The sequence below is a fragment of the Oncorhynchus kisutch genome, linkage group LG22 (assembly GCF_002021735.2).
Source record: "Oncorhynchus kisutch isolate 150728-3 linkage group LG22, Okis_V2, whole genome shotgun sequence".
NCBI lineage: Eukaryota > Metazoa > Chordata > Actinopteri > Salmoniformes > Salmonidae > Oncorhynchus > Oncorhynchus kisutch.
The window spans coordinates 20,127,807-20,149,780 of NC_034195.2; the positions used below are offsets into that span (position 1 = coordinate 20,127,807).

A 21,974-nucleotide genomic window follows, 5' to 3' on the forward strand; every position below is an offset into this window, starting at 1 on the left:
CGCTTATCCAGAACCACTGCATACATTTTCATACTGGTCCCCTGTAGGAGTCAAACCCACAACCCTAGCATTGCAAGAGCCATGCTCAACAACTGAGCTACATTCTCAATCCAGTGTGGAAATTGTTAATAAATGAGGCTCTGAGTCTGTTGTTTCCTATAGGAGCTTAGCTTGGGAAACAACCTCAGAAGTGACATGTCTGTTTCCTTCCAATTAGGACCTAATCTGGCACTAATAGTCTCTGTGCACTGCATATGATGTGTAAAATCTCCTAAGTCGCCCTAATGGCTTTTTTTTCTCTTCAATTATAACCAGTCTGTAATTTGTGCACTCATCCATGGAGGAGGTGTTAGGAGAGGAAGAGGGCAGAATTGTTTACCAGTGGAGCCACAATCACAGGCTGGAGGAGAGGAGTGTACTGTGGTGCTCTACCAGGGGAAATCTCCATGACTTTGTGTGGGAGCTCAGGACTCATACAGCCGGGTGAATTGTAAAGTCATTGAATGCAGACAGCAGGAAGCAGCAGGCCTCAAACACGACAGGAATATTAAAGGAAGAGGCATCTTATCATACATAACTACAGTATGTCAGAGTCACACACCGGTCTTTGAAAGCTTCTGCAATCCTCCCCATCCCTGCTCGTTCATACAGAGAGAATGACTGGATCTCTCAAGGAATAAAATAGAAAACCAGATCAACAAATGTTCCTGTCACTTTCCCTTCCAAGCCAGATGCACCTAGGAAACTTTGTAGATGTGATTTCAGAGATTAAGGTGAAGAGTATTTTTTTATGTTGTGATTAGGTAGAAGATGGGAAAACTACTTTTCAACTTCTTGCTAAAAAAGATGAGAAAACTTTGAGTATCTCGCCATTCTAACGTGAAGGAACTTTTAATTTGAAAGAAAAGTACAGTATTTGTAAGTTTGACCAGATAATTCATATTGAAGCTTTTAAAATACATTTTTGTTGAAGTAGGCAAATGATTCTGTACATAAACGTTAATATGAAATTGATCACATAATAATATATCACCTTGTTAAAAAAAATGCAGATAGGCAAAACATGGTGCCAGTTTGGCTCAGCATTGAATAATTATGGATTTATCATTGGGGTGTTATTGAGACTAAACACAACCTTGAATGATTACATTACTCAGCGTAAGCAAGAGGAGAGAGAGCGAAGGAGAGCGAGAGAAGGAGAGAGCGAAGGAGAGCGAGAGAGAGAGCGATAGAGAGGGAGGTAGAGAGAGTGAGCGTGAGCGTGAGAGAGGAGCACTTTCTCCCAAAGCCCCAGTGTTTGTCATCAACAGCGTAATGTTCCAAACAGCCCCCATAGCTACAGAGTGCTCCATCACTAATACGTAATGAATAATTCACGTCACTGTGGTCTGCCATGTTTGCTATTGTTTAACATTGGGAGAGCTGAGAAAGATAAAGGATCGTTTGCAGAAATCTTGCGCACATTGAGAGAAGAAAACATTCTCAAGCCTGCATTACGATAATGCTTTAACTTGAATGTATGTGTACAGAGAATGGAAAATGAGAGGCAGTTACTACTATTATATGAATGTATAGTGTCTAGTAGCACATTTCCTGTATAAACTGCAGAAATTGAAACATCAGAGTCATGACTATCTGAAGGCAGTAGAATAACATTATCCACAACCTGGAAAACAAGATGAAGTATAATACAATGCCATATAAATGTCACTTTCCGAACACAGCCAGTGACAGCTTATAATGCTATATCATAGCTATAGCTCTTTGCTCTGGCTAGATGTACATGAGATACATGGTGATACAGAATGTGGGGCTGAGAGCAAATCTAAGACTAGATTACACTGAAAGAACAACAGTGAGCTGGAATGAGGGGAAGTGGGGGCGCTATGTAAGATCATCATAAATTCATAATGTAACTGTATGCATCCTGCTCAGTCTGTCTAAGCTCACATCATGATTACGCTACTGACAGTCTACTTCCTGTTCATGTCTCAACCTAACATCCTGACTCGTAAGGTCACATTGTAATCAAATATCCAAATCAAATGATAAGACAATTAAATTCATTAAAAGCAACAGAAACAACACACTGACCAGGTGAAGAAAATAGTGACACAAATGAAAGATTATCAAAATATCTATAGGATTCACTCACCATTACAACACACCAAGAAACTAAAATTATCTAAATAGGAAATGAAATAAGTTAACATATTTTTGTGACATAGAAATTTACAGTATATACATTCAATTTTAAATTAAGATGACTGTGTTGATTGTTGGCTCTGTCTTCCCTATGAGTTCCACATCTCAATGAAAAGCTGTTTCCTCTCAGTAGCCAATCGCCTTGTCGGATCCAGAGTCAGAGAATAGATCCAGCCAATCGGAGTGCAGTAAGGCTTTCTTCAAAAAGTCCCTGCCAATTGTCTGACTTGCCAATAACAAGAGGTCATCTCCAACAGGTGACATACAGTACCCTTAGCAAGAAACATGGCAGATATCCACACTTTGAAAATAAAAATAAATAAAAAATATATATAATATATATTTATAAAATGAAAAAGAAAATCACCTGGGAGTTTGATCTTCTGTCAAGCTGTCAGGATACCAAAAGCAAACCATTTTTCCAGGGTTTTCAGCTTTTTTTTTTCTGTGTAGTTTTTGTAATTGAGTCATTTTCTAGCATTTTTTTGTTGTTTTTTTTGTGATACTTTAAGTAGGCTGTTTTTACCAAAAAAAGAAATAATGTCCTCTTCATACAGTATTCAGTAACTGTACAATTTTAAATGCAGGTAAACAAAATGTAAAAGTGCTTTTTTAAATACTGTTATCCAGTGTATCGAAAGGAGTAGCAGGCACTTAAGTCCATCCCCATTTTGTAGGTGTTTGACAGTGGAGCAATAAGGTGCTCGTTGTTTGGGTTATTCCTGGGGTTTTGTTCATCTGTTGGGTAGAGACAGACAGAAAAACAGACAGATAGACAAACCCCAACGTACACTAGCCCAGGATGTCCAGGTAGACAGGCGTGGCTTTGCCCAAGGCATAGAGGATTTTCTGGATATCCTTGATGTTCAGCCTCTGCTGGGGCTCCCTCTGCCAGCAACCCAACATGATGTCATACACTTCCTTGGGACAAACTCGTGGCCTCTCCAAAACCCGTCCTTGCGTAATACACTCGATGACCTGGGGGCGAGAGAGCGAATGAGGTCACAACCCAATTTAGAGTGTTATACTGTTTACCAAGAGCACCACGAGACATTTACAGGCAGAATGATGTTTTGGTTAATCACCTTTACTACCATCCCACCGGCTATAGCACCACAATGTGTGTACTGTTACATGGACACAATGTCCAGGTCATAAGGAATATTTAGAAGTGAAAGGTTATGCAGTGCGCATAAACAAACACACAGATGCAGTGTTGTCAGACTTGCCTGTTGATGTAAATGGGGACATGTATCATTTTACATGTGATCCCTCTGGGGTATTGTGGGAATTAGGAGTGTATGAGCTGTATAGGTTGTTATCTATACATGTCACAATAAGGTTGCAGGACATTCGATTGGGCACCTGGGGGGCAGGTGAAGCCTAAAGCTGCACTGTTAGCCGAATTTGAAATAGAATTACAATGGAGCAGGCTGGAAACACAATTGAAATGTATTTACAGGATTCAAGCAATGCATTAAGTATATATTAAGTATATATTAAGTATATATTAAGTATATATTAAGTATATATACCACATCGTGGGTCCATTATTTTCCAATTTCCATCGTATAGCAGCCTAGCACAAGAATGTACTGTGTAGTCAAACCTTCTAGAGTTGCTATTAGCGAGAGCCCTTGTGTGAAGGAGAACAATGGCGGAACAGACAACCATTTTCCTCCTAATATTTTTTTATATTTTTTGCAAGCTGGAATAAAAATATAAGAGGACCAGTGTTTCTATAGCACATCTGTGCTGTTTCCGTGTGATGTTGTTAGGCTACATCGTATCATTGTTTCCTCTTCAGAGTGCACTGTCGAATAAGTGATTATATCAAGTTCTTTGTGGATGGATTTAACTAGCTTGCTAGTAAGTACGCTACACATTAGGAGATTAGAAGACCATCAGTTGAATATGGACTGAAAGACAGACGAGGACCACTAATGCACCATTCATTACGTCTGAGGAGTCCGTTGCATCGGCTGTCATTCATTTCAATGGGGAACGTCCACGGTTGAAGGCTCTGTTGTGAAAAGTTACCAAACCACAGAACAAGATGAAAATGTGGTTTTCTGCGATGGTTTTATGGGATTGCTAGCAATTTGTAAACAATTACCTATTCCTATAAGTGATGTTTTATTATCACTTGAAACAAAATGTTTCTCCTGTCTTGAATGAAAAGATCACTTTTATTTTTAATATGACCTCTGATGAGACTAGTCGCTCCTTCATCTTGTCTTGTATTGTATTGTGGTGAAACCCTATGCTCTTCGTTCAGTAGCGGAACGAAATTGCATGAAGATGACGTACGGCTTAATAAAGAGGACCTCTAACCAAGGTGAAAGGAGTGAAACGGGGCGGGATCATCGACTTCACAAATCGGGTGCTGTAGGTGTCCTGGAGGGGAGGTAGTTTGCGTTTGGCAGACAGCACCACCATATGGAGAGCAGTTGCGGGCGGTGCAGTTGCCGTACCAGGCGGTGACACAGCCCAACAGGAAAATCTTAAATGTGCATCTGTAAAAGTTTGTGAGGGTTTTAGGGGCCAAGCCAAATGTATTTTTCTGAAGTCTACGATCAGCTCTTTTGTTTTTGTTGAAGATGAATGAGAGGTTATTTTCCTGCCACCACTCTCGCAGGGCCCTCACCTCCTCCCTATAGGCTGTCTTGTCATTGTTGGTAATCAGGCCTACTTTTACTTACTTAGTTCTTATGGTTGTCCATCGTATTCGATGATGACTTCCACTGAGTTAACGGTGAATTCTTTGGTGACTGTCCAATCCGAGATCCACAAACTTTATTGGATGTGGGGCAGTGTTGGCAGATATGCAGTCTGTGTTGGCAGATATGCAGTCTGTGTTGGCAGGGGCAGGCATGGTTGTATGTCTCCTGAGCTGTTTTTGATGTCTCTTTGTGCTCCTCTCCTCCTCCCACCTCTGTACACCGCTGGTGGAATGGTTGGCAGCAGTATCCTCTGGGGCCCCTGTGTTGAGGATCAGCGAAGTGGAGTTATTGTTTCCTACCTTCACCACTTGGGGGCGGCCCGTCGGTCCCGAGCTTAATGATGAGCTTGGAGGGCACTATGGTGTTGAAGGCTGAGCTATAGTCAATAAAGAGCATTCTTACACAGGTATTCCTCTTGTCCAGATGGGATAGGGCAGTGTGCAATGCAATGGCGATTGCATCGTCTGTGGATCTATTGGGGCGGTAAGCAATTTGAAGTGGGTCTAGGGTGTCAGGTAAGGTAGAGGGGATATGATCCTTAACTAGCATCTCAAAGCACTTCATGATTACAGAATTGATTGCTACAGGGATAGTCATTTAGTTCAGTTACCTTTGCTTTCTTGGGCACAGGAACAATGGTGGACACCATGAAGCATGTGGGGACAGCAGACTGGGTTAGGGAGAGATTGAACATGTCCGTAATACTCCAGCCAGCTGGTCTGTGCATGCTCTGAGGACGCGGTTAGGGATGCCGTCTGGGCGGGCAGCCTTGCGAGGGTTAACACGCTTAAATGTGTTACTCACGTCAGCCACGGAGAAGGAGAGCCCATAGTCCTTGGTAACGGGCTGCATCGGTGGCACTGTGTTATCCTCAAAGCGGGTGAAGGTGTTTAGCTTGTCCGGAAGCAAGCCGTTGGTGTCCACAACATGGCTGATTTTCCCTTTGTAGTCCATGATTGTCTGTAGACCCTGCCACATACGTCTCGTGTCTGAGCCATTGAATTGCGACTCCACTGTCTCTGTACTGAGTTTTTGCCTGTTTGATTGCCTTACGGAGGGAATAACTACACTGTTTGTATTCGGCCATATTCCCAGTCACCTTGCCATAGTTAAATGCGGTGGTTCTCACTTTCAGTGTTGCACAAATGCTGCCATCTATCCACGTTTTCTGATTTGGGTAGGTCACAGTGGGTACAACATCTCCTATACACTTCCTGATGAACTCAGTCAACATATCCGTGTATTCGTCAATGTTATTCTAAGAGGCTTCCCGGAACATATCCCAGTCCCCGTGATCATAACAATCTCGTAGCATGGATTCCTATTTGTCATACCAGTGTTGAATAGACCTTAGCACGGGTACTTCCTGTTTGAGTTTCTGCCTCTAGGAAAGGAGGAGCAAAATGGAGTCGTTATCAGATATGTCGAAGGGAGGGCGGTGGAGCGCCTTGTAGGCATTTAGAAAAGTTGAGTAGCAGTGGTCCAATGTTTTTCTAGAGCGAGTACTGCAGTCAATGTGTTGGTAGAACTTCGGTAGCGTTTTCCTCAAATTTGCTTTGTTAAAATCCCCGGCTACAATAAATACAGCCTCAAGATTTGTGGTTTCCAGTTTGCATAAAGGGCCATCGTGGTATCGGCTTGAAGAGGAATATACACAGCTGTGACTATAACCGCAGAGCATTCTCTTATTATGTAATACAGTCAGAATAAGATTGTGAGGTGTTCTAAGTCGGGTGAACAAAAGGACTTGAGTTAATCACACCATGAGTATTTAGTCATGAAACATACACCCCAGCCTTTCTTCTTCCCGGAGAGTTCTTTATTCCTGTCTGCACGATGTACTGAGAACCCAGCTGGCTATATGGACGGGGACAGTATATCCCAAGAGAGGCATATTTCCATGAAACAGAGTATGTTACAATCCCTGATGTCTCTCTAGAAGGAGATCCTCGCCCTGAGCTCATCTACTTTATTATCCAGACACTGAACATTAGCGAAGAATATACTCGGAAGCGGTGTATGGTGTGCACGCCAGCTTTATCACAGCTTTAATAAAGAGAGCGGTGGGGTGGCTGGTATATCTGTTACATCTGCTATCCAACACAACAGATTACCCATCATGTTTAAGCTAAAACATTGCATATTAATTATACTACAATGTCATAGCCTAAACAAAAAACTCTGACAATACTTTTATTCCCCTTTTGACCCACATTTTAATCGCATAGACAATAGACAATCAGGGGAAATCCAGAATATCAAAAGTGTTGCACAAGCATGAAGATGGCATGCTCGAGGGGGGGGGGGGGTGTCGTTCCTGCAGCTGTGCCCACATGCAGGGAACCAATGGGGTAGTCGAGGGTGGGCACAATCAAAATGGATGGAAAATTACCTAAACCACACATACCGTACTTGTCAGGTATAGTACAATTTTATTTTACATCAATGAAATATCCAATTAATGGTGGTCAATATTGAGAGAGAGGCATAGTTTTTGCGCACTAATGCACTGAAGTGGGCTGCTCCTGCCCCCCAGCTGAGAATGGAATGTTCAAAATGAAACAAAAACCTGACATTATTGATAACCTATTGATCTGGTGTTTTCTGTTGAATGGGTATGAGAATAGCTTCAGGTTCACATCCACAGTCAAAGACAAAATAACCTGTCATGAGCAATAATTACCAATGAATCCACTCTGTGCTGTGTCAAACAGGTCAGGGATGATAACGGGATTGCAATGCTAGTTAGGCACACTTGAGTTTTATGCTATGTTGTTTATGCTGTCATGTTATTTTGCTCTGCTGCTCATTGTGATTAGATAGCAGGTGTGTTTATTGCTACATATTATACAGAAACCTGTTTAGCAAAAAATAAGACTACTTAAATCTAGGGTTAAACCATTACAATTGAGTTGGATAGCTTTGTTGTGCAGTCGGTGTCTATTTTAGGAACAGTGAGAGGCTGTGTTGTCATCAGCGTGATATGCTGTCTGCACAACTGTAGTCCGAAGGCGAAGAGCTCTTTCCACAGGCGTTCAGTCAGTGAGTCACCTCAGCCCCCCAGACTGCATCCCAGCCTTGTTACATTTACATTCACAGCACCTCCACATAATTCATATTTATAAAAGACTTCTGGCGTGGGAGACCTTGTTGTTTCTCTACCTATGGCTGGCCTCAGCATTGATTTATAATGCTGCTTTTCAGCTCTCAACGTAATAAGACAAGTTAGAAAAGCTGAAAGCTGCCGTAAATATATTAATTTGATAAACAATGTCCCTGTCAAACTGTACATGCTGATGTTTGGCTAGAACCCCAAGCAGTGTTGTTCTGACATTTTAATTATCATGCATTTTTAGGTTTGGTGGTCTGCACTGTGTATTATTGCAACCCACTATTTCACCAAAGTCGCTGCAGAACAGTAAATTAGTATAGTGCTTCTGTCAATGTCAACAGTGTGATGTCTTTCTGCTCGAGAGGAAGATCAGTGGCACATGACTGCACATTATCATTACTGTCATGTACTGTATATAGAGGACCTGCAACAAAATGGCTGCTCACCTCTTATTACCCTTTATTTTTTTAGTGTGATTTATGGTGTCTGAAAGGCATGTGTGTGTTTGTGTGTAAGTGGGAGTTGAGACTGGGAATGATTTGATTTCAACACGCTCAGCTCACACTAGTATAATGTAGGTGCTGCTCTCTTGTCATCTTTGCTTAAGTCAGGGATAGGCAACTTTAATCTGAACTCATCACGAGGGGCCGCAGTTGCTTGCGGGTCTGCGTACCCACCCACATCCATAAACACATTTTAAAGGCCTCACTCTTGACAGTAGACAGACATCCAGTTAATTTCGCCATGGGGCGTAGAGAAAACGTTGCCGTTTTAAAGCAAGTTTGCAGCAATACTACATATGTTGCCATTGGGGCAGATAGAAGATTTTGCAATTTTGTAACTCATTTCATGCAATTCTACTCATTTTGCCATGGAGTGGAAAAAAATGTCTGCAGTTTTTAATATGATATCTGAGTGAGACTGACTAACAAAATCAATGGCGACCACGATTACTAAATTCAGATAGCTGGCCACTAGACTAATTTACTAGGCTAATTTACTAATCTAAAAATGTTTTGCTGACATGGGCTAATGGAGTGACTATCAGTAATTATGGTTCCATTAACTTGTCCAGTGTTTTTTTGTCGACATGTAGAAAGTTTGCATAGAAAATAGATGTGTCAATTGCCTGCAAGGGTGTTTCCATTTAACCAGCTTGTGTCGATGAAAACCTGCTGGATATAATGACATCACATCTAAAAATAAAAATGTTTTGTAAACACCTAGTGTCAAATAAAAAAAATCTTGGTTGAAGTGTTTCCATGAACCATTTAGGCAAAATGCGCATATGAATAAATTGTTGACAGCCTGTATCCCTCCCACCTATCTATTTTATGTTTCAGATGCCCCACGAAAGCCAGCGTGAATAAAATGCAATAATTGACTAATATTTTCTGTATTCTCATAATTCTCATGTGCCGATCAACGTATCGCCACGGTCTACGGTCGCCATGGTGAAATTTACACTCCTGTAGATCTGAAATAATTGGAAGGGCGAATCTTGTCAGCCAACCAGAAAAAAAAAGTGACGCAATTCAGGCATTCTTGAAAGTCAGCACAATCGTTGTCCTGCAAAGAAACGTTATTAAAAAATGTTGAAAAAATATATTTTGCAAGCAGTAGGCATTTAGAATGAAATGTGGAGTAGATCTTATATGATATGATAACATCACGTGTTCTTATCTTCAAAAGTATTCGGCAATCAGCATTTATTTGAAAAACACTCACATTTCACACATTTATTTTTTATCACATTGCTTTTGTCGAATAAACTTGGGTCAATGGAATCCTGCCTAGTGACTGGCATAACAAGAGAAAAACTGCTGATGCACAACCAAATTTCAAAATTGCACCATGTGTATTCTACTATTCTAACTCGCAACAGTAAGTTGAGGGGAGGATTGATCCGAGGGCCTTCAAAATGGAAGCTGTGGGATGCCAGTTGCCCATCCCTGATTTACGTCTTAATCGATTGCTCTTCTGGTCCAATATTGAGCCCAAAGGCCACTCTAAGAATAGGCCAATTAACCTATCTCACACTGCACCATTCTAGGGATTAGTAAGAGACTGTAGTGGATGGTGGTCTTGGCCAAGGCAACAACTGTTGAATGCAGGTTACTGCATTGTGTGGTTATGTTGCTTATTATCATCACTGTATTGCAGAAAAAATGGCAGTATACGAAGATGGGTGTGCTTGGCCAACGGAACAGGAAATATCTCTACATTTGGCCCATGAGGTCTGTCAACAGCCTTCATTTTGGATTACATTCCTAAACCCAAAATACAGGCATACTGCATACCGGTACCCCCTGTATATAGCCTCGTTATTGTTATTTGATTGTGTTACTTTTCATTATTTTTTACTTAAGTTTAATTGGTAAATATTTTCTTAACTCTTTCTTGAACTGCACTGTTGGTTAAGAGCTTGAAAGTAAGCTACAGTACCTCATTGTTGGCCAGTTGAAACCATGGCTGCTTCCCGTAGGTGAAGATCTCCCAGAGGATCACACCAAAGCTCCACACGTCGCTCTCTGTAGTGAACTTCCTGTACATGATGCTCTCAGGGGGCATCCAACGGATGGGCAGCATGGTGTGGCCCCCCACCTGGAAGCGAGAGAGAGAGCGAGAGAGAGAAAGAGAACAACAGATGTCAGCACACAGCGTTATAGACCTGGACTAACGGCTCAAAGGGATTTGAAGGTTAAATCACAACTGAAAAAGAAAAAAAAGAAAACTACTGTACATGTGAAAGAAACTGTAAAGAATACTTTTTTTAATGACATATTCACCGAAAGGCATGCAGCAGACACACTTCAAATACTTCTAGATGGTCTTTTCTAGTTTTTTTAATATTTTTCTTATAAAATATTTGAGAAGAAGGGAAACCTACACAGCCCTGTAACACAGAAGATGAAGAAGAGTCAATGAGGCTCAGCTGGGAGGAGGAAGAGAAGATGGAGCCAAGAGAGGGAAGGAAAAAGGATCCATTAAAGAAGTTTGACAGCTTCAAGCCATGCAGCAACATAAATGAAGTCTTCCCCTCAGCATTCCCTTCCCACTGTCTGTCTGACTGCCAGATATTATAAGAGTAAAACAATGAGGTACTAATCAACTGCGCCCTCCTCTTTAACTCAACAGGATCGTTTCAAAATCGGTTTCCTATTCATGTAAATTGCACTGTGTTAATCATATCTGTGGAAGAGTTGAACAAGAGTGACGTTTCAATGGTGGATGTCTGATTATTGTTACTTTCAACTCTTAAGTGGTAGCTGCATATTAATTACAGAGCTCATTAGCACTTAGCTCACTTTGGGTCAAGGTATTGACGGAGCATGTGAATACAAAAGAAGTTAACATTACATTACATTCCCACATTAATTATACTGTAGCTACAAAGGATCGGTCTACCATGTTCTCCATCTATAATAACAGTGTATTATAGCATCCGTTCCTGTTCTGGTGATTATGTATTGTTGGTTTTCTTTGTTCAATTTGGCCCGCTGAACATTATAATAAGTTGTTCCGTTTTACAACATCTTCAACATACTCACCCGTTCCTTCTCCCCCTCCTCCTTCTCCTCCTCCTCCTCCTCCTCCTCGTCCGCCTGCTCTCCTTTTTAAAGATTTATGACGGTTTATTAATGAGATCATGGTAAAATGTCTGCCGGACCAGGTCCCATAAAGCCTGTGTGAATATGTAACCCTAACGACTACCACACTCTAGTGATCTTCTTCCAAAGCTGAAAAGAGAAAAAAAGGGCAGGATGTTTCAAAAATAAAATGTTTTCATGTGTTCAATCATATAAATAACCCATATAGCTTATTGTAAATAAGGCAGATGCAGATTTCAAATGTGTGTGTACTGTGCAGAGAAGGGTATAACAGTTTTAATGCATTTTTGACACATTAGGGAAAGGGCTATTTGTCTATCATGGAATCCACACTACAACCCTAATATCCACTGTAAAATCAACTTAAATGTTCTTACCTCGAATCCTCACCTTTGTCACAGCTCTACCCTACTATACCATCTCCTGATTCAATCCCAGCCCTACCTCATTATCAATACTTGACAGGGAACAGGGCAGAATGTCATGGGAAGTCCCTATGACTTCTCCTAGTACAGTACATTTGCAAGGGACTCAGAAGTGAATTGGTATCCCTGCTGCAATGACCTGACACTCTTTCCATTCTGCTGAACCCCTGACTATTGACTTCATGTGGACAGATTGTTCTTCACCAGACCAATGTTGTTGGCACTACATGGTACACCACACCCTAGAATGCAGGCTGGTGTCCAAAACAGTAGAACAGGAGGATGATACAAATTCACATACCGTTTTGAAGACTTACCACAGTTCTATGATATTTGCAAGATTCATAGGTTGTACAGGGGACTGCCAAAACAATGGAAACACTTGAGTAAATGAGGGATACAAAGTATATTGAAAGCAGGTGCTTCTACACAGGTGTGGGTCCTGAGTTAATTAGGCAATTAACATCCCGTCATTGTTAGGGTCAGGTATAAAAATGCTGGGCAGGCCATTATTTTGGCTACAGTGGCTATGCCCTCATAGGATGCCAACGCCCCCGTCCACAGGGCACGAGTGGTCACTGAATGGTTTGATGAGCATGAAAAGGAAAACAATGTAAACCATATGCCATGATCATCTCAGTCACCAGATCTCAACTAAATTGAACACTTATGGGAGACAGCGTTTTCCACCACCATTAACAAACCCACCAAATTATGGAATTTCTCGTAGAAGAATGGTGTTGCATCCCTCCAATAGAGTTCCAGACACTTGTAGGTTCTATGGCAAGGTGCATTGAATCTGTTCTGACCTGTGGGGGCCTAACACCCTATTAAGACACTTTATGTTGGTGTTTCCTTTATTTTGGCAGTTACCTGTATCTGCAAGACAGATTTGTGTTTGTTATGGTAGCTCTGTCTGTCTTGGAAGACTAGATCTGGTTTTCGGAGTCATGTATTTGTTAACTTGTTTATGTGTTTGTGTGTCTGTGTGTTGGGAGATTACATTAATTGATTGAATTTCAATCAATCTTAATGGCTTCTCCCTGGCAAGCACCACCCTGAATTCAGTCTGGGGTTGAACGGCGGACCGTGGAAGCATATCAATCAGAGTGTGGCCTTCCCTTGTAGCGGAATTAAAACTGTCAGGGTGATGACAAAAACACCAACACAATTTAAAAGCATAGCACAATTAGCATATAGAGAGAAATTAAAGTATAGGTAATTTGTGTACTCAGACTGACGATAACATATACATTGATTGAAGCAACCGTCATACACATTTTCAATACGGTCCCTCCATGTACAGTCTGGTCCATAATTATTGGCACCACTGATAACGATGAGCAAAAAAATACTCTAATTATACACATATTGCATGCAAAACAAAAAGACAATTGTATTATTATATACTAATACAATTGCTCAGAGAATGAGATGTTGTTTAACAGCTAATAATACAATTATCAGATTTATCAGATTATCAGATTATCAAAAGAAATGTATTGGCACCCCTGTTTTCAGAACTCCAACACCCTACCCGTGCGAGGATAATGACACTGAGCCTATATCTAAAATGTTTTATGAGTTGGAGAACACGTTGGGAGGGATCTTAGACCATTCATCCATACAGAATCTTTCCAGATCCTTGATATCCTTCGTCTACGCTTATAGTTCGGAGACTGAGATAGCCATTGCAAAATGTTTATTTTGTGGTCAATTAAGCATTTCTTTGTGGATTTTGATGTGTGTTTGGGGTCTTGCTGGAATATCCACTTGCCGCCAAGTGTCATCCTCCCGGTATAGGCAACCAGGTTTTGGCTAAAACGTCCTGGAACTTGGTGAAGTTCATGATAGCGTTGACCTTTAACTAGGACCACAGAGCCAGTGGAAGCAAAATAGTCCCATAACATCAATGATCCACCACCATATTTTACTGTAAGTTTGAGGTACTTTTCTGCATACGCTTCTGTTTTTCGACGCCAAACCCACCACTGGTGTGTGTGGCCAAAGAGCTCTATTTTCATGTCGCCCGACCCAATCCATGTGCCAAAACCGTTTATCAAATTCCAGGCGGCGTTATAGGGGATGAAATGAAAATAGAGCTCTTTGGCCAGACACACCAGTGGTGGGTTTGGCGTCGAAAAACAGAAGCGTATGCAGAAAAGTACCTCAAACCTACAGTCAAATATGGTGGTCAATCTTTAATGCTATTTTGTACGTTATTTTTTGCTCATCTTTATCAAGGGTGAATAATTATGGACCTGACTGTATGTCATTACGTTCTAAAGAGCAGATGAATCATAATAATGAAGCTTTCCTCATTTGGGACAATGGCAATTGGACTGTTGGATTAACATTGCAGTTTACCAACAGTGGCTGTTGAGGAAGTGTAAAGGAATTATACACCCAGCATAGTTAGTTAAACAGTGATCTGAATGAAAATGCATTTCTCTATGACGTGATGTCATGCTAACATTGTCCGCTGCCTCTCAAACTGCTGCATGACACATGCTCAATGCACATTCATGTGCATGTCAAGGTTGCCTGCATTCGCGTTGCCTTTCAGATTCACATAGCCTTGCTATTTGTTGTATCGTTTCCAACAGGGTCTATGATGCCATGTCATACTTCTCAGCTCACAAACACAGTGCCATGTCAGATCTGTGTGCCTGCCTGCAGACTGAGAACCAACAGCTAATTTGGTTTGGGGGAGCCCGGGCATCATTTTCATTATACAGATGGGGCTGTCAGATATGCTGCCTGTGAAAAACCCAGCTCAGACTGTGCTCTTGCTTACTGTGTCATATCCCTTGAGGGCAGTTTTCTTGGTTTTCCTGAAGGAGAGGAGCGGACGTCAATATGTCAGCAGTGTCAGGGAGATATGTTCTTGGCAGCCGCCCCAATTTATAATCACTCAACAACAGGGAATGTGTCCAATGCAGTTACGACCTCCTAATCTCTCTGCTCTGTCAGTGGACCATACAGCAGGCCTGGTCTGGCAGAGATGCCCAGGTCCAAAATGGCAAAGTCCCAAAGACGCTGCCAGACCAACAGGGGGCAGTCCAGCAGTCCTGGTAGTAGTCTGGTGGTGATTCCGTCTCTCACTGGCTTTTCTTTCTATATCTTACCTTAGTATCTAAAAGGAGAAAAGCCACATGACCCCACTCTCTGAGGGTGTCTCAGGGGGAGGTGGGATGTGCAAAAAACAGAATTTCTGTGTGAAATATAAATGTTTTTTTTTGCATGTCCCAACTTCCCCTGATACACCCTCTGAGAGTGGGGTCACGGCCAGCAATTCGAGTTAAGTGCCTTGCTCAAGGGCACATCCACAGATTTTTCACCCTGTCGGCTCGGGGATTCCAACTAGCGACATTTCAGTTACTGGCCCAACGCTCTAACCAGTAGGCTACCTGCCACCCATTTTACTGAGCTGCTTATTGCGAAGGTACCATTAAGGAACAGTAGCCTGCAGAACACATTAAGTAGGATGAGACTCAATGGACTATTTGACATTTACTGCAAATGTGACTTCTTTTTCACAATGGCAATTACAGTCTGTATCTAGTGAAAATCCCCTGTGCCACAGTAATAATCCCTTTGTAATGCCAGGACAGCTTCAGCAACTCCATTCTCATCTCGGCTAAGAGCTCTATATTCTGGTCACCGGGAAGAAGTCAAAGAAATACTATTTTGCTACAAACAAAATAGAGCAAGAGTGGCTCTGCCCTAGACGTGGCACATCTTCACAAATGGACATATTGAGCATGCATCACTTCTCCTTGTACATTTGTGCATTAGTAAAGGTAAAGAGTTCAGTGCAAATACATTTACTACATGGAATCATTTGTTATCTATAAAACATAAGAAGGTGCTTACCCTGTAGTAGTCTGTGCTGTAGATGTCCCTGGACATTCCGAAGTCACCAATCTTCACCAGTAGGCCGTTGCCCACCAGGCAGTTCCGAGTGGCTAAATCACGGTGCACAAAGTGCTGGGAGGCCAGGTACATCATCCCCGCGGCGATCTGAGTGGCAATGTGCAGCATCTGAGACAGGCCCAGCTCCCCATTGGTCTGCAGCGGCTGTCCGTCAACCAGGATCATAGCGTCGGGCCCATGGGCTCTGTGGATTGGAACGGGATGGAGGCAGGCAGGCAGGAAGTCATCAAACCAAAAAGGACTTGAGCTCAGACTTAGTGAACTTGTCTCAAGACAGAATCACCATAACTAACTTCATATTGCATTTTGAAATGGATTATTATTATAGCTGTGAATAGTATGCGACAGTAGTATGTTATTCAGTTGTAATGGATTGGACATTAGATGCATTTTACAGTCAACCTTTAATTGAGACAGGAACATTGACAATGTCATTAATGTACAGGGCCACTGGGTGCAAAACCAACAGGAGCTTCTCCGTATGAATTAATTCAGAGAAACATTAACGGAAATGCTATTAGTCATGACATTTGCATGTGTAAAGCCACCAGCAAGCCGACGTCTGCCTGATCTGTCTCTGCTATTGAGCACCAATGTTCCCTGCCACTGCAGAGGATCCAGAGGTTTAACAATATCCAACCATAAAGGGAGATCAGCCATCTCATTTGCAATCTGAGTCACAGTTTCCCCAGTCTGTGGAGGCTCAGTCAGCAGTCTGCCGTTACACAGTGTTTTGTGGTTTTACACTTAACAGGTCATCGCTACTTAATGTACAGTGTGGCGAATAGGAAGTCGCTGCTGCTGGCACTGGGTGACAGGTCTAGTGGAAAACATAAACATTGTATTTTCCCTCCTGTTTCTTGTACGCCACAACAATTCTCTGAGGGGAAGCAATCTATGAATTACAGCCTGATGCTTGCGGTAAGACCTCAGGGATGTTTACTTGAATGTAGAAATTAGGAAATGGACAATAACTTATTTTATCTCTGGAAATGATCACATCTATTACATTTCTGGCCAAAGAGTTTATTGTATGACCACCTCTAATACTGCTGATCATTATGTGTACAGTGGATCAGTACATCACTACTGGGGTGCAGTCAACCTGCCATTCATTGTTTAGTCTATAGACCCCCCCCCCCCCCCCACACACACACACCTCTATTAAGCTGAGTAAACTTCCACAATCCCCAAAACATATATATGAAGTCTGTTTCTCAGCTTGTGTTACTCATGGGCTACACCAAAGACAAATGTTTTGAAGTTAGTAAGAGTTTAGCACGTCTTGCTTATCTCACACATTTCTCTGCTTTATTCAGCTGAGTAAACTTAGCAAATCCAACTACACACATGATAAAAAATGATGTTTCTCCATTGACAGCTTGTAATCCTTGGCTACAGCACCCAAAGACAGAATTTAGTAAGAGTTGAGCACATCTTGCTTATCCCACACATCTCTACTGTATTCAGCTGAGTAAACTTTCCAAATTCCCCCAACACACATTAGAAAAGTATTCCTCAGTTCTCAGCTTGTAATACTCATGGGCTACATCACCCAAAGACTCATTTACAGAACTTAGTTGAGAGCTGAGCACGTCTTGTGCATTCAGTTGACACAGTTTACCTGAGAAACTTGTTGAGGTCCCCGTGCTTCATGTACTCAAAGACCATGATGAGGGGGTCTCCATCAACACACACGCCGTAGAACTTGACAATGTGCTCGTGCTGCAGGTTGGTCAATAGTTCCGCTTCCCTCTGGAAATCTTTTCTCGCTGCAAGGGTGGGGTCCTTCAGCGTCTGAGAAAATACAAGGGTGGGGTCCTTCAGCGTCTGAGAAAATACAAGGGTGGGGTCCTTCAGGGTCTGAGAAAATACAAGGGTAGGGTCCTTCAGGGTCTTAGGAATACAAGGGTGTGTATAACTGCTTAGCAAAGTATGATACTGTTGGACATAGGTTTTTCTCAAAGAAACAGAGCATTAAAGTTTTTTGGGCTTCCTTACAATGAACCCTGGATAAACACTGACACCCACACACAAAATAACCTCTGGCTGGTGCAAACACAACAGAGACAGGGAAATAAATGGAGCAGGGAGCGGTAAAGCACTTTAATCTTTCCATTTGAGGAGCAGAACATGAACAAAACATTTCTTGACATGTTGTCACAATGACCCAGCAAACTGTACAGCTTTACAGAAGCAGATCATTTTGTAATTGACTTCATTAGGCGTCCCATACACAATCTGACATTTCATTATATAGCCGTGATAAGAGGCTCCGTGCCTCACCAGATGTAGACGCTGTTGTTGTCTACAGTATTGGCTAAGAGTTATGGTATCATTATTGACGAGCTTATCGGCTGGAAATAAACCTCCCTAAATTCCCACCTATGAAATAGCTTGGCCTTTACGCTCAATCTCTTGTCTCTCTCTGATCCTCCAAATGTAAAAGGTAGGATTTACTCCTTACTGAGTCTGGGACGACTGCCAAGCCGTCATTGCTGGTTGCTTCTCCATTAAAAAATGAAACATTTTGCAGCTGTACTGTAAACTAAAGTTTGGAAACAAAATGCATGTTTCCCAGGAAAAGGTCATGATACAATCCTCTACTTTTGTAAACCAAAATGATCATTTATAGAATTCATAACACTATCTAACAGATATTTGATATTCAACCATGATAATCACAAGGTTTTTCTAATGCTGTATTCATTTTAATTCTCTTGGATGACTTTATATGACGATGCAAAGGGGAATTTGAATGTGTGGCAGTGCCCATGGCCCGTGCCCTATTATCCCGGATGCTTTGTTACCCTATGCTGCTAGAGGAGTGGTGTGTTCCTAGTCCACCCGGATGTACAGGACAGACTAGAGAGACAGCCAGCTAGCTAGCACAGACACACCGAGTAAACCGTTTTTACAAGGAGGCTCCCAGACTTGTTGACCTACACATATTACAAATATATCCTGACATTCCATTATAACCTATATCAAATATACAGTGCATTCGGAAAGTATTCAGACCCCTTGACTTTGTCCACATTTTGTTACATTACATCCTTATTCTAAAATTGATTAAATAGTTTTTCCCCCCTCAATCTACACACAATACTCCATAATGACAAAGCAAAAACAGTTTTTTCTACATTTTTGCAAATGTATAAAAATGTCAAACTGAAATATCACATTTAGCTAAGTATTCAGACCCTTTACTCAGTACTTTGTTGAAGCACCTTTGGCAGTGATTACAGCCTTGAGTTTTCATGGGTATGACACTACAAGCTTGGCACACCTGTATTTGTATTTTTCCAATTCTTCTCTGCAGATCCTCTCAAGCTCTGTCAGGTTGGATGGGGTGCTTTGCTGCACAGTTATTTTCAGGTCTCTCCAGAGATGTTTGATCGGGTTCAAGTCTGGGCTCTGGCTGGGCCATTCAAGGACATTCAGAGGCTTGTCCTGAAGCCACTCCTACGTTGTCTTGGCTTTGTGCTTAGGGTCGTTGTCCTGTTGGAAGGTGAACCTTCACCCCAGTCTGAGGTCCTGAGCGCTCTGGATCAGGTTTTCATCAAGGATCTCTCTGCACTTTGCTCCATTCATCTTTGCCTTGATCCTGACTAGTCTCCCAGTCCCTGTCTCCCCACAGCATGATGCGGCCACCACCGTGCTTCCCATTAGGGATGGTGCCAGGTTTCAGGCTTTGCATTCAGGCCAAAGAGTTCAATCTTGGTTTCATCAGACGAGAGAATCTTGTTTCTCATGGTCTGAGAGTCTTTTTAGGTGCCTTTTGGCAAACTCCAAGCGGGTTGTCATGTGCCTTTTACTGAGGTGTGGATTCCATCTAGCCACTACCATAAAGGCCTGATTGGTGGAGTGCTGCAGAAATGGTTGTCCTTCTGGAAGGTTCTCCCCTCTCCACATAGAAACTCCAGAGCTCTGTCAGAGTGACCATCGGGTTCTTGGTCACCTCCCTGACCAAGGCCCTTCTACCCTGATTGTTCAGTTTGGATGGGCGGCCAGCTCTAGGAAGAGTCTTGGTGATTCCATTTTAAGAATGATGGAGGCCACTGTGTTCTTGTGGACATTCAAAGCTGCATAAATGTTTTGGTACCCTTCCCCAGATCTGTGCCTCGATACAATCTTGTCTCGTCGCTCTATGGACAATTCCTTCGACCTCACGGCTTGGTTTTTGCTCTGACATGCACTGTCAACTGTGGGACCTTATATAGACAGGTGTGTGCCTTTTCCAAATCATGTCCAATCAATTGAATTTACCACAGGTGGACTTTACCACAGGTGGACTCAAATTAAGTTGTAGAAACATCTCAAGGATGATCAATGGAAGCAGGATGCACCTGAGCTCAATTTCGAGTCTCATAGCAAAGGGTCTGAATAATTATGTAAATAAGGTATTTCTGTCTTTTATTTGTCATTATGGGGTATTGTGTGTAGATGAGAAAAAAATATAGATTTCAACCATTTTAGAATAAGGCTTTAATGTCACAAAATGTGGAAAAGGTATATACTCCTGTATATTTGTCTGTCATCTATTTCAATAGGATCCACTCTGGTGACTGGGGATGTGAAGAAAGGAAGGAAGGAGGAAAAAAGGAAGAAAAAGCCAGCTCAGTGTTGCCACCATTACTCTTGATCAAAGCATCTGAAGAGTAGAACATTTTGGGAGATGATTTAACATCCCTCACAGACAGCCTTATTGCTTCAGCTGCAGCCTTGGCGCCTCTGTAAGGTCGGCCTCTTTCTCCTGCCTGTGCACTGCGGTTCCCTCCCTCCTGCTCCACACTATCATGGCTAACATCATTCCATGGATGAGCGCCTTGATGAAGAGTGATGGTGACAAGAGAGGAACAGTGAGAAATGTGCCCCTTGTCACCAAACGGGATCACCATGATACTGTAACCCCCTCCTTCAGCATCTAGGTACCTTTTATGACCTTTGAACTTTACTATCCTCAACCCCTGTCAGTTGAAATTCGCATTTTAACACAGAGGTTACAGTCAAAATCTTTACGTGAAATTGAATAAATCAAGCACAAGAATTACTGACAGTCACTTCTCATTCAAGATTGTGACAGTACAACCCAATGCATTTAAGAATGGATTTGAGAAATGTCACATGACCAGCTACCAATATCATGTGATAATTTAAAGAGGATTTTTTTTGGGGGGGGGGAGGAGAATAATGTATGACTCAATTTCATTGTGCACTAAGTCAAAATGGATGCCGCTGTAAACTGGTCCTGTGTTAGGTGTCTCAGCATCAACTAGAGCTGATATAACACAATCCCAATAGACCTGATTAACCTCGAAGCTGTGAACATCTATACCTTCGTAATAATGGGTTGTAAATTCATGAACAATCATAATAGGTACACAGGCTGTTTGGTGGCTACCACTAGTGTTCTAAAATTACCTAAGTAAAATGTTCTATATTTTTTTAAATATTTTTGACTACTTTTACTTTTACATTCCTACAGAAAATGATGTACTTTTTACTCCATACATTTTCCCTGACACCCAAAAGTACTCGTTACATTTTGAATGCTTAGCAGGACAGGAAAATTGTATAATTCACACACGTATCAAGAGAACATCCCTGGTCATCCCTACTGCCTCTGATGCAGCGGACTCACTAAACACATGCTTCATTTGGAAATTATGTCTGAGTGTTGGAGCGTGCCCCCGGCTATTCATAAGAAAAAATAAAAAATAAAATGACACCATCTATTTTCTTAATAAGGAATTTGAAATGATTTATACTTGAACTTTTAATACTTACATATATTTTTGCAATTACATTTACTTTTGATACTTATGAATATTTAAAACCAAATATTTTTAGACATTTTACTCAAATATGATTTTACTGGGTGACTTTCACTTGAGTAATTTTCTAATAAGGTATCATTACTTTTACTCAAGTATGACATTTGGGTACTTTTTCCACCAGT

At 41.7% G+C, this 21,974-nt stretch overlaps 1 protein-coding gene across 6 annotated transcripts in view; it reads right to left on the reverse strand.

Moving 5' to 3' along the window:
- Positions 1–856: 856 nt before the first annotated feature.
- ntrk3a (neurotrophic tyrosine kinase, receptor, type 3a) overlaps positions 857–21,974 on the reverse strand; it is a 260,675-nt gene continuing 239,557 nt past the window's right edge. For 2 of the 6 annotated variants that reach the window (XM_031801793.1, XM_031801791.1), the window contains 5 exons: positions 17,637–17,842; positions 15,953–16,196; positions 10,931–10,936; positions 10,486–10,644; positions 857–3,183 (listed from right to left, as the gene is read on the reverse strand). In XM_031801793.1, the coding sequence (XP_031657653.1) occupies positions 2,998–3,183; positions 10,486–10,644; positions 10,931–10,936; positions 15,953–16,196; positions 17,637–17,842 (801 nt within the window). In that variant the 3' untranslated portion in view covers positions 857–2,997. The remainder of the gene's footprint in view (positions 3,184–10,485; positions 10,645–10,930; positions 10,937–15,952; positions 16,197–17,636; positions 17,843–21,974) is intronic. The other 4 variants (XM_031801796.1, XM_031801795.1, XM_031801794.1 and 1 more) reach the window with 3 other exon arrangements.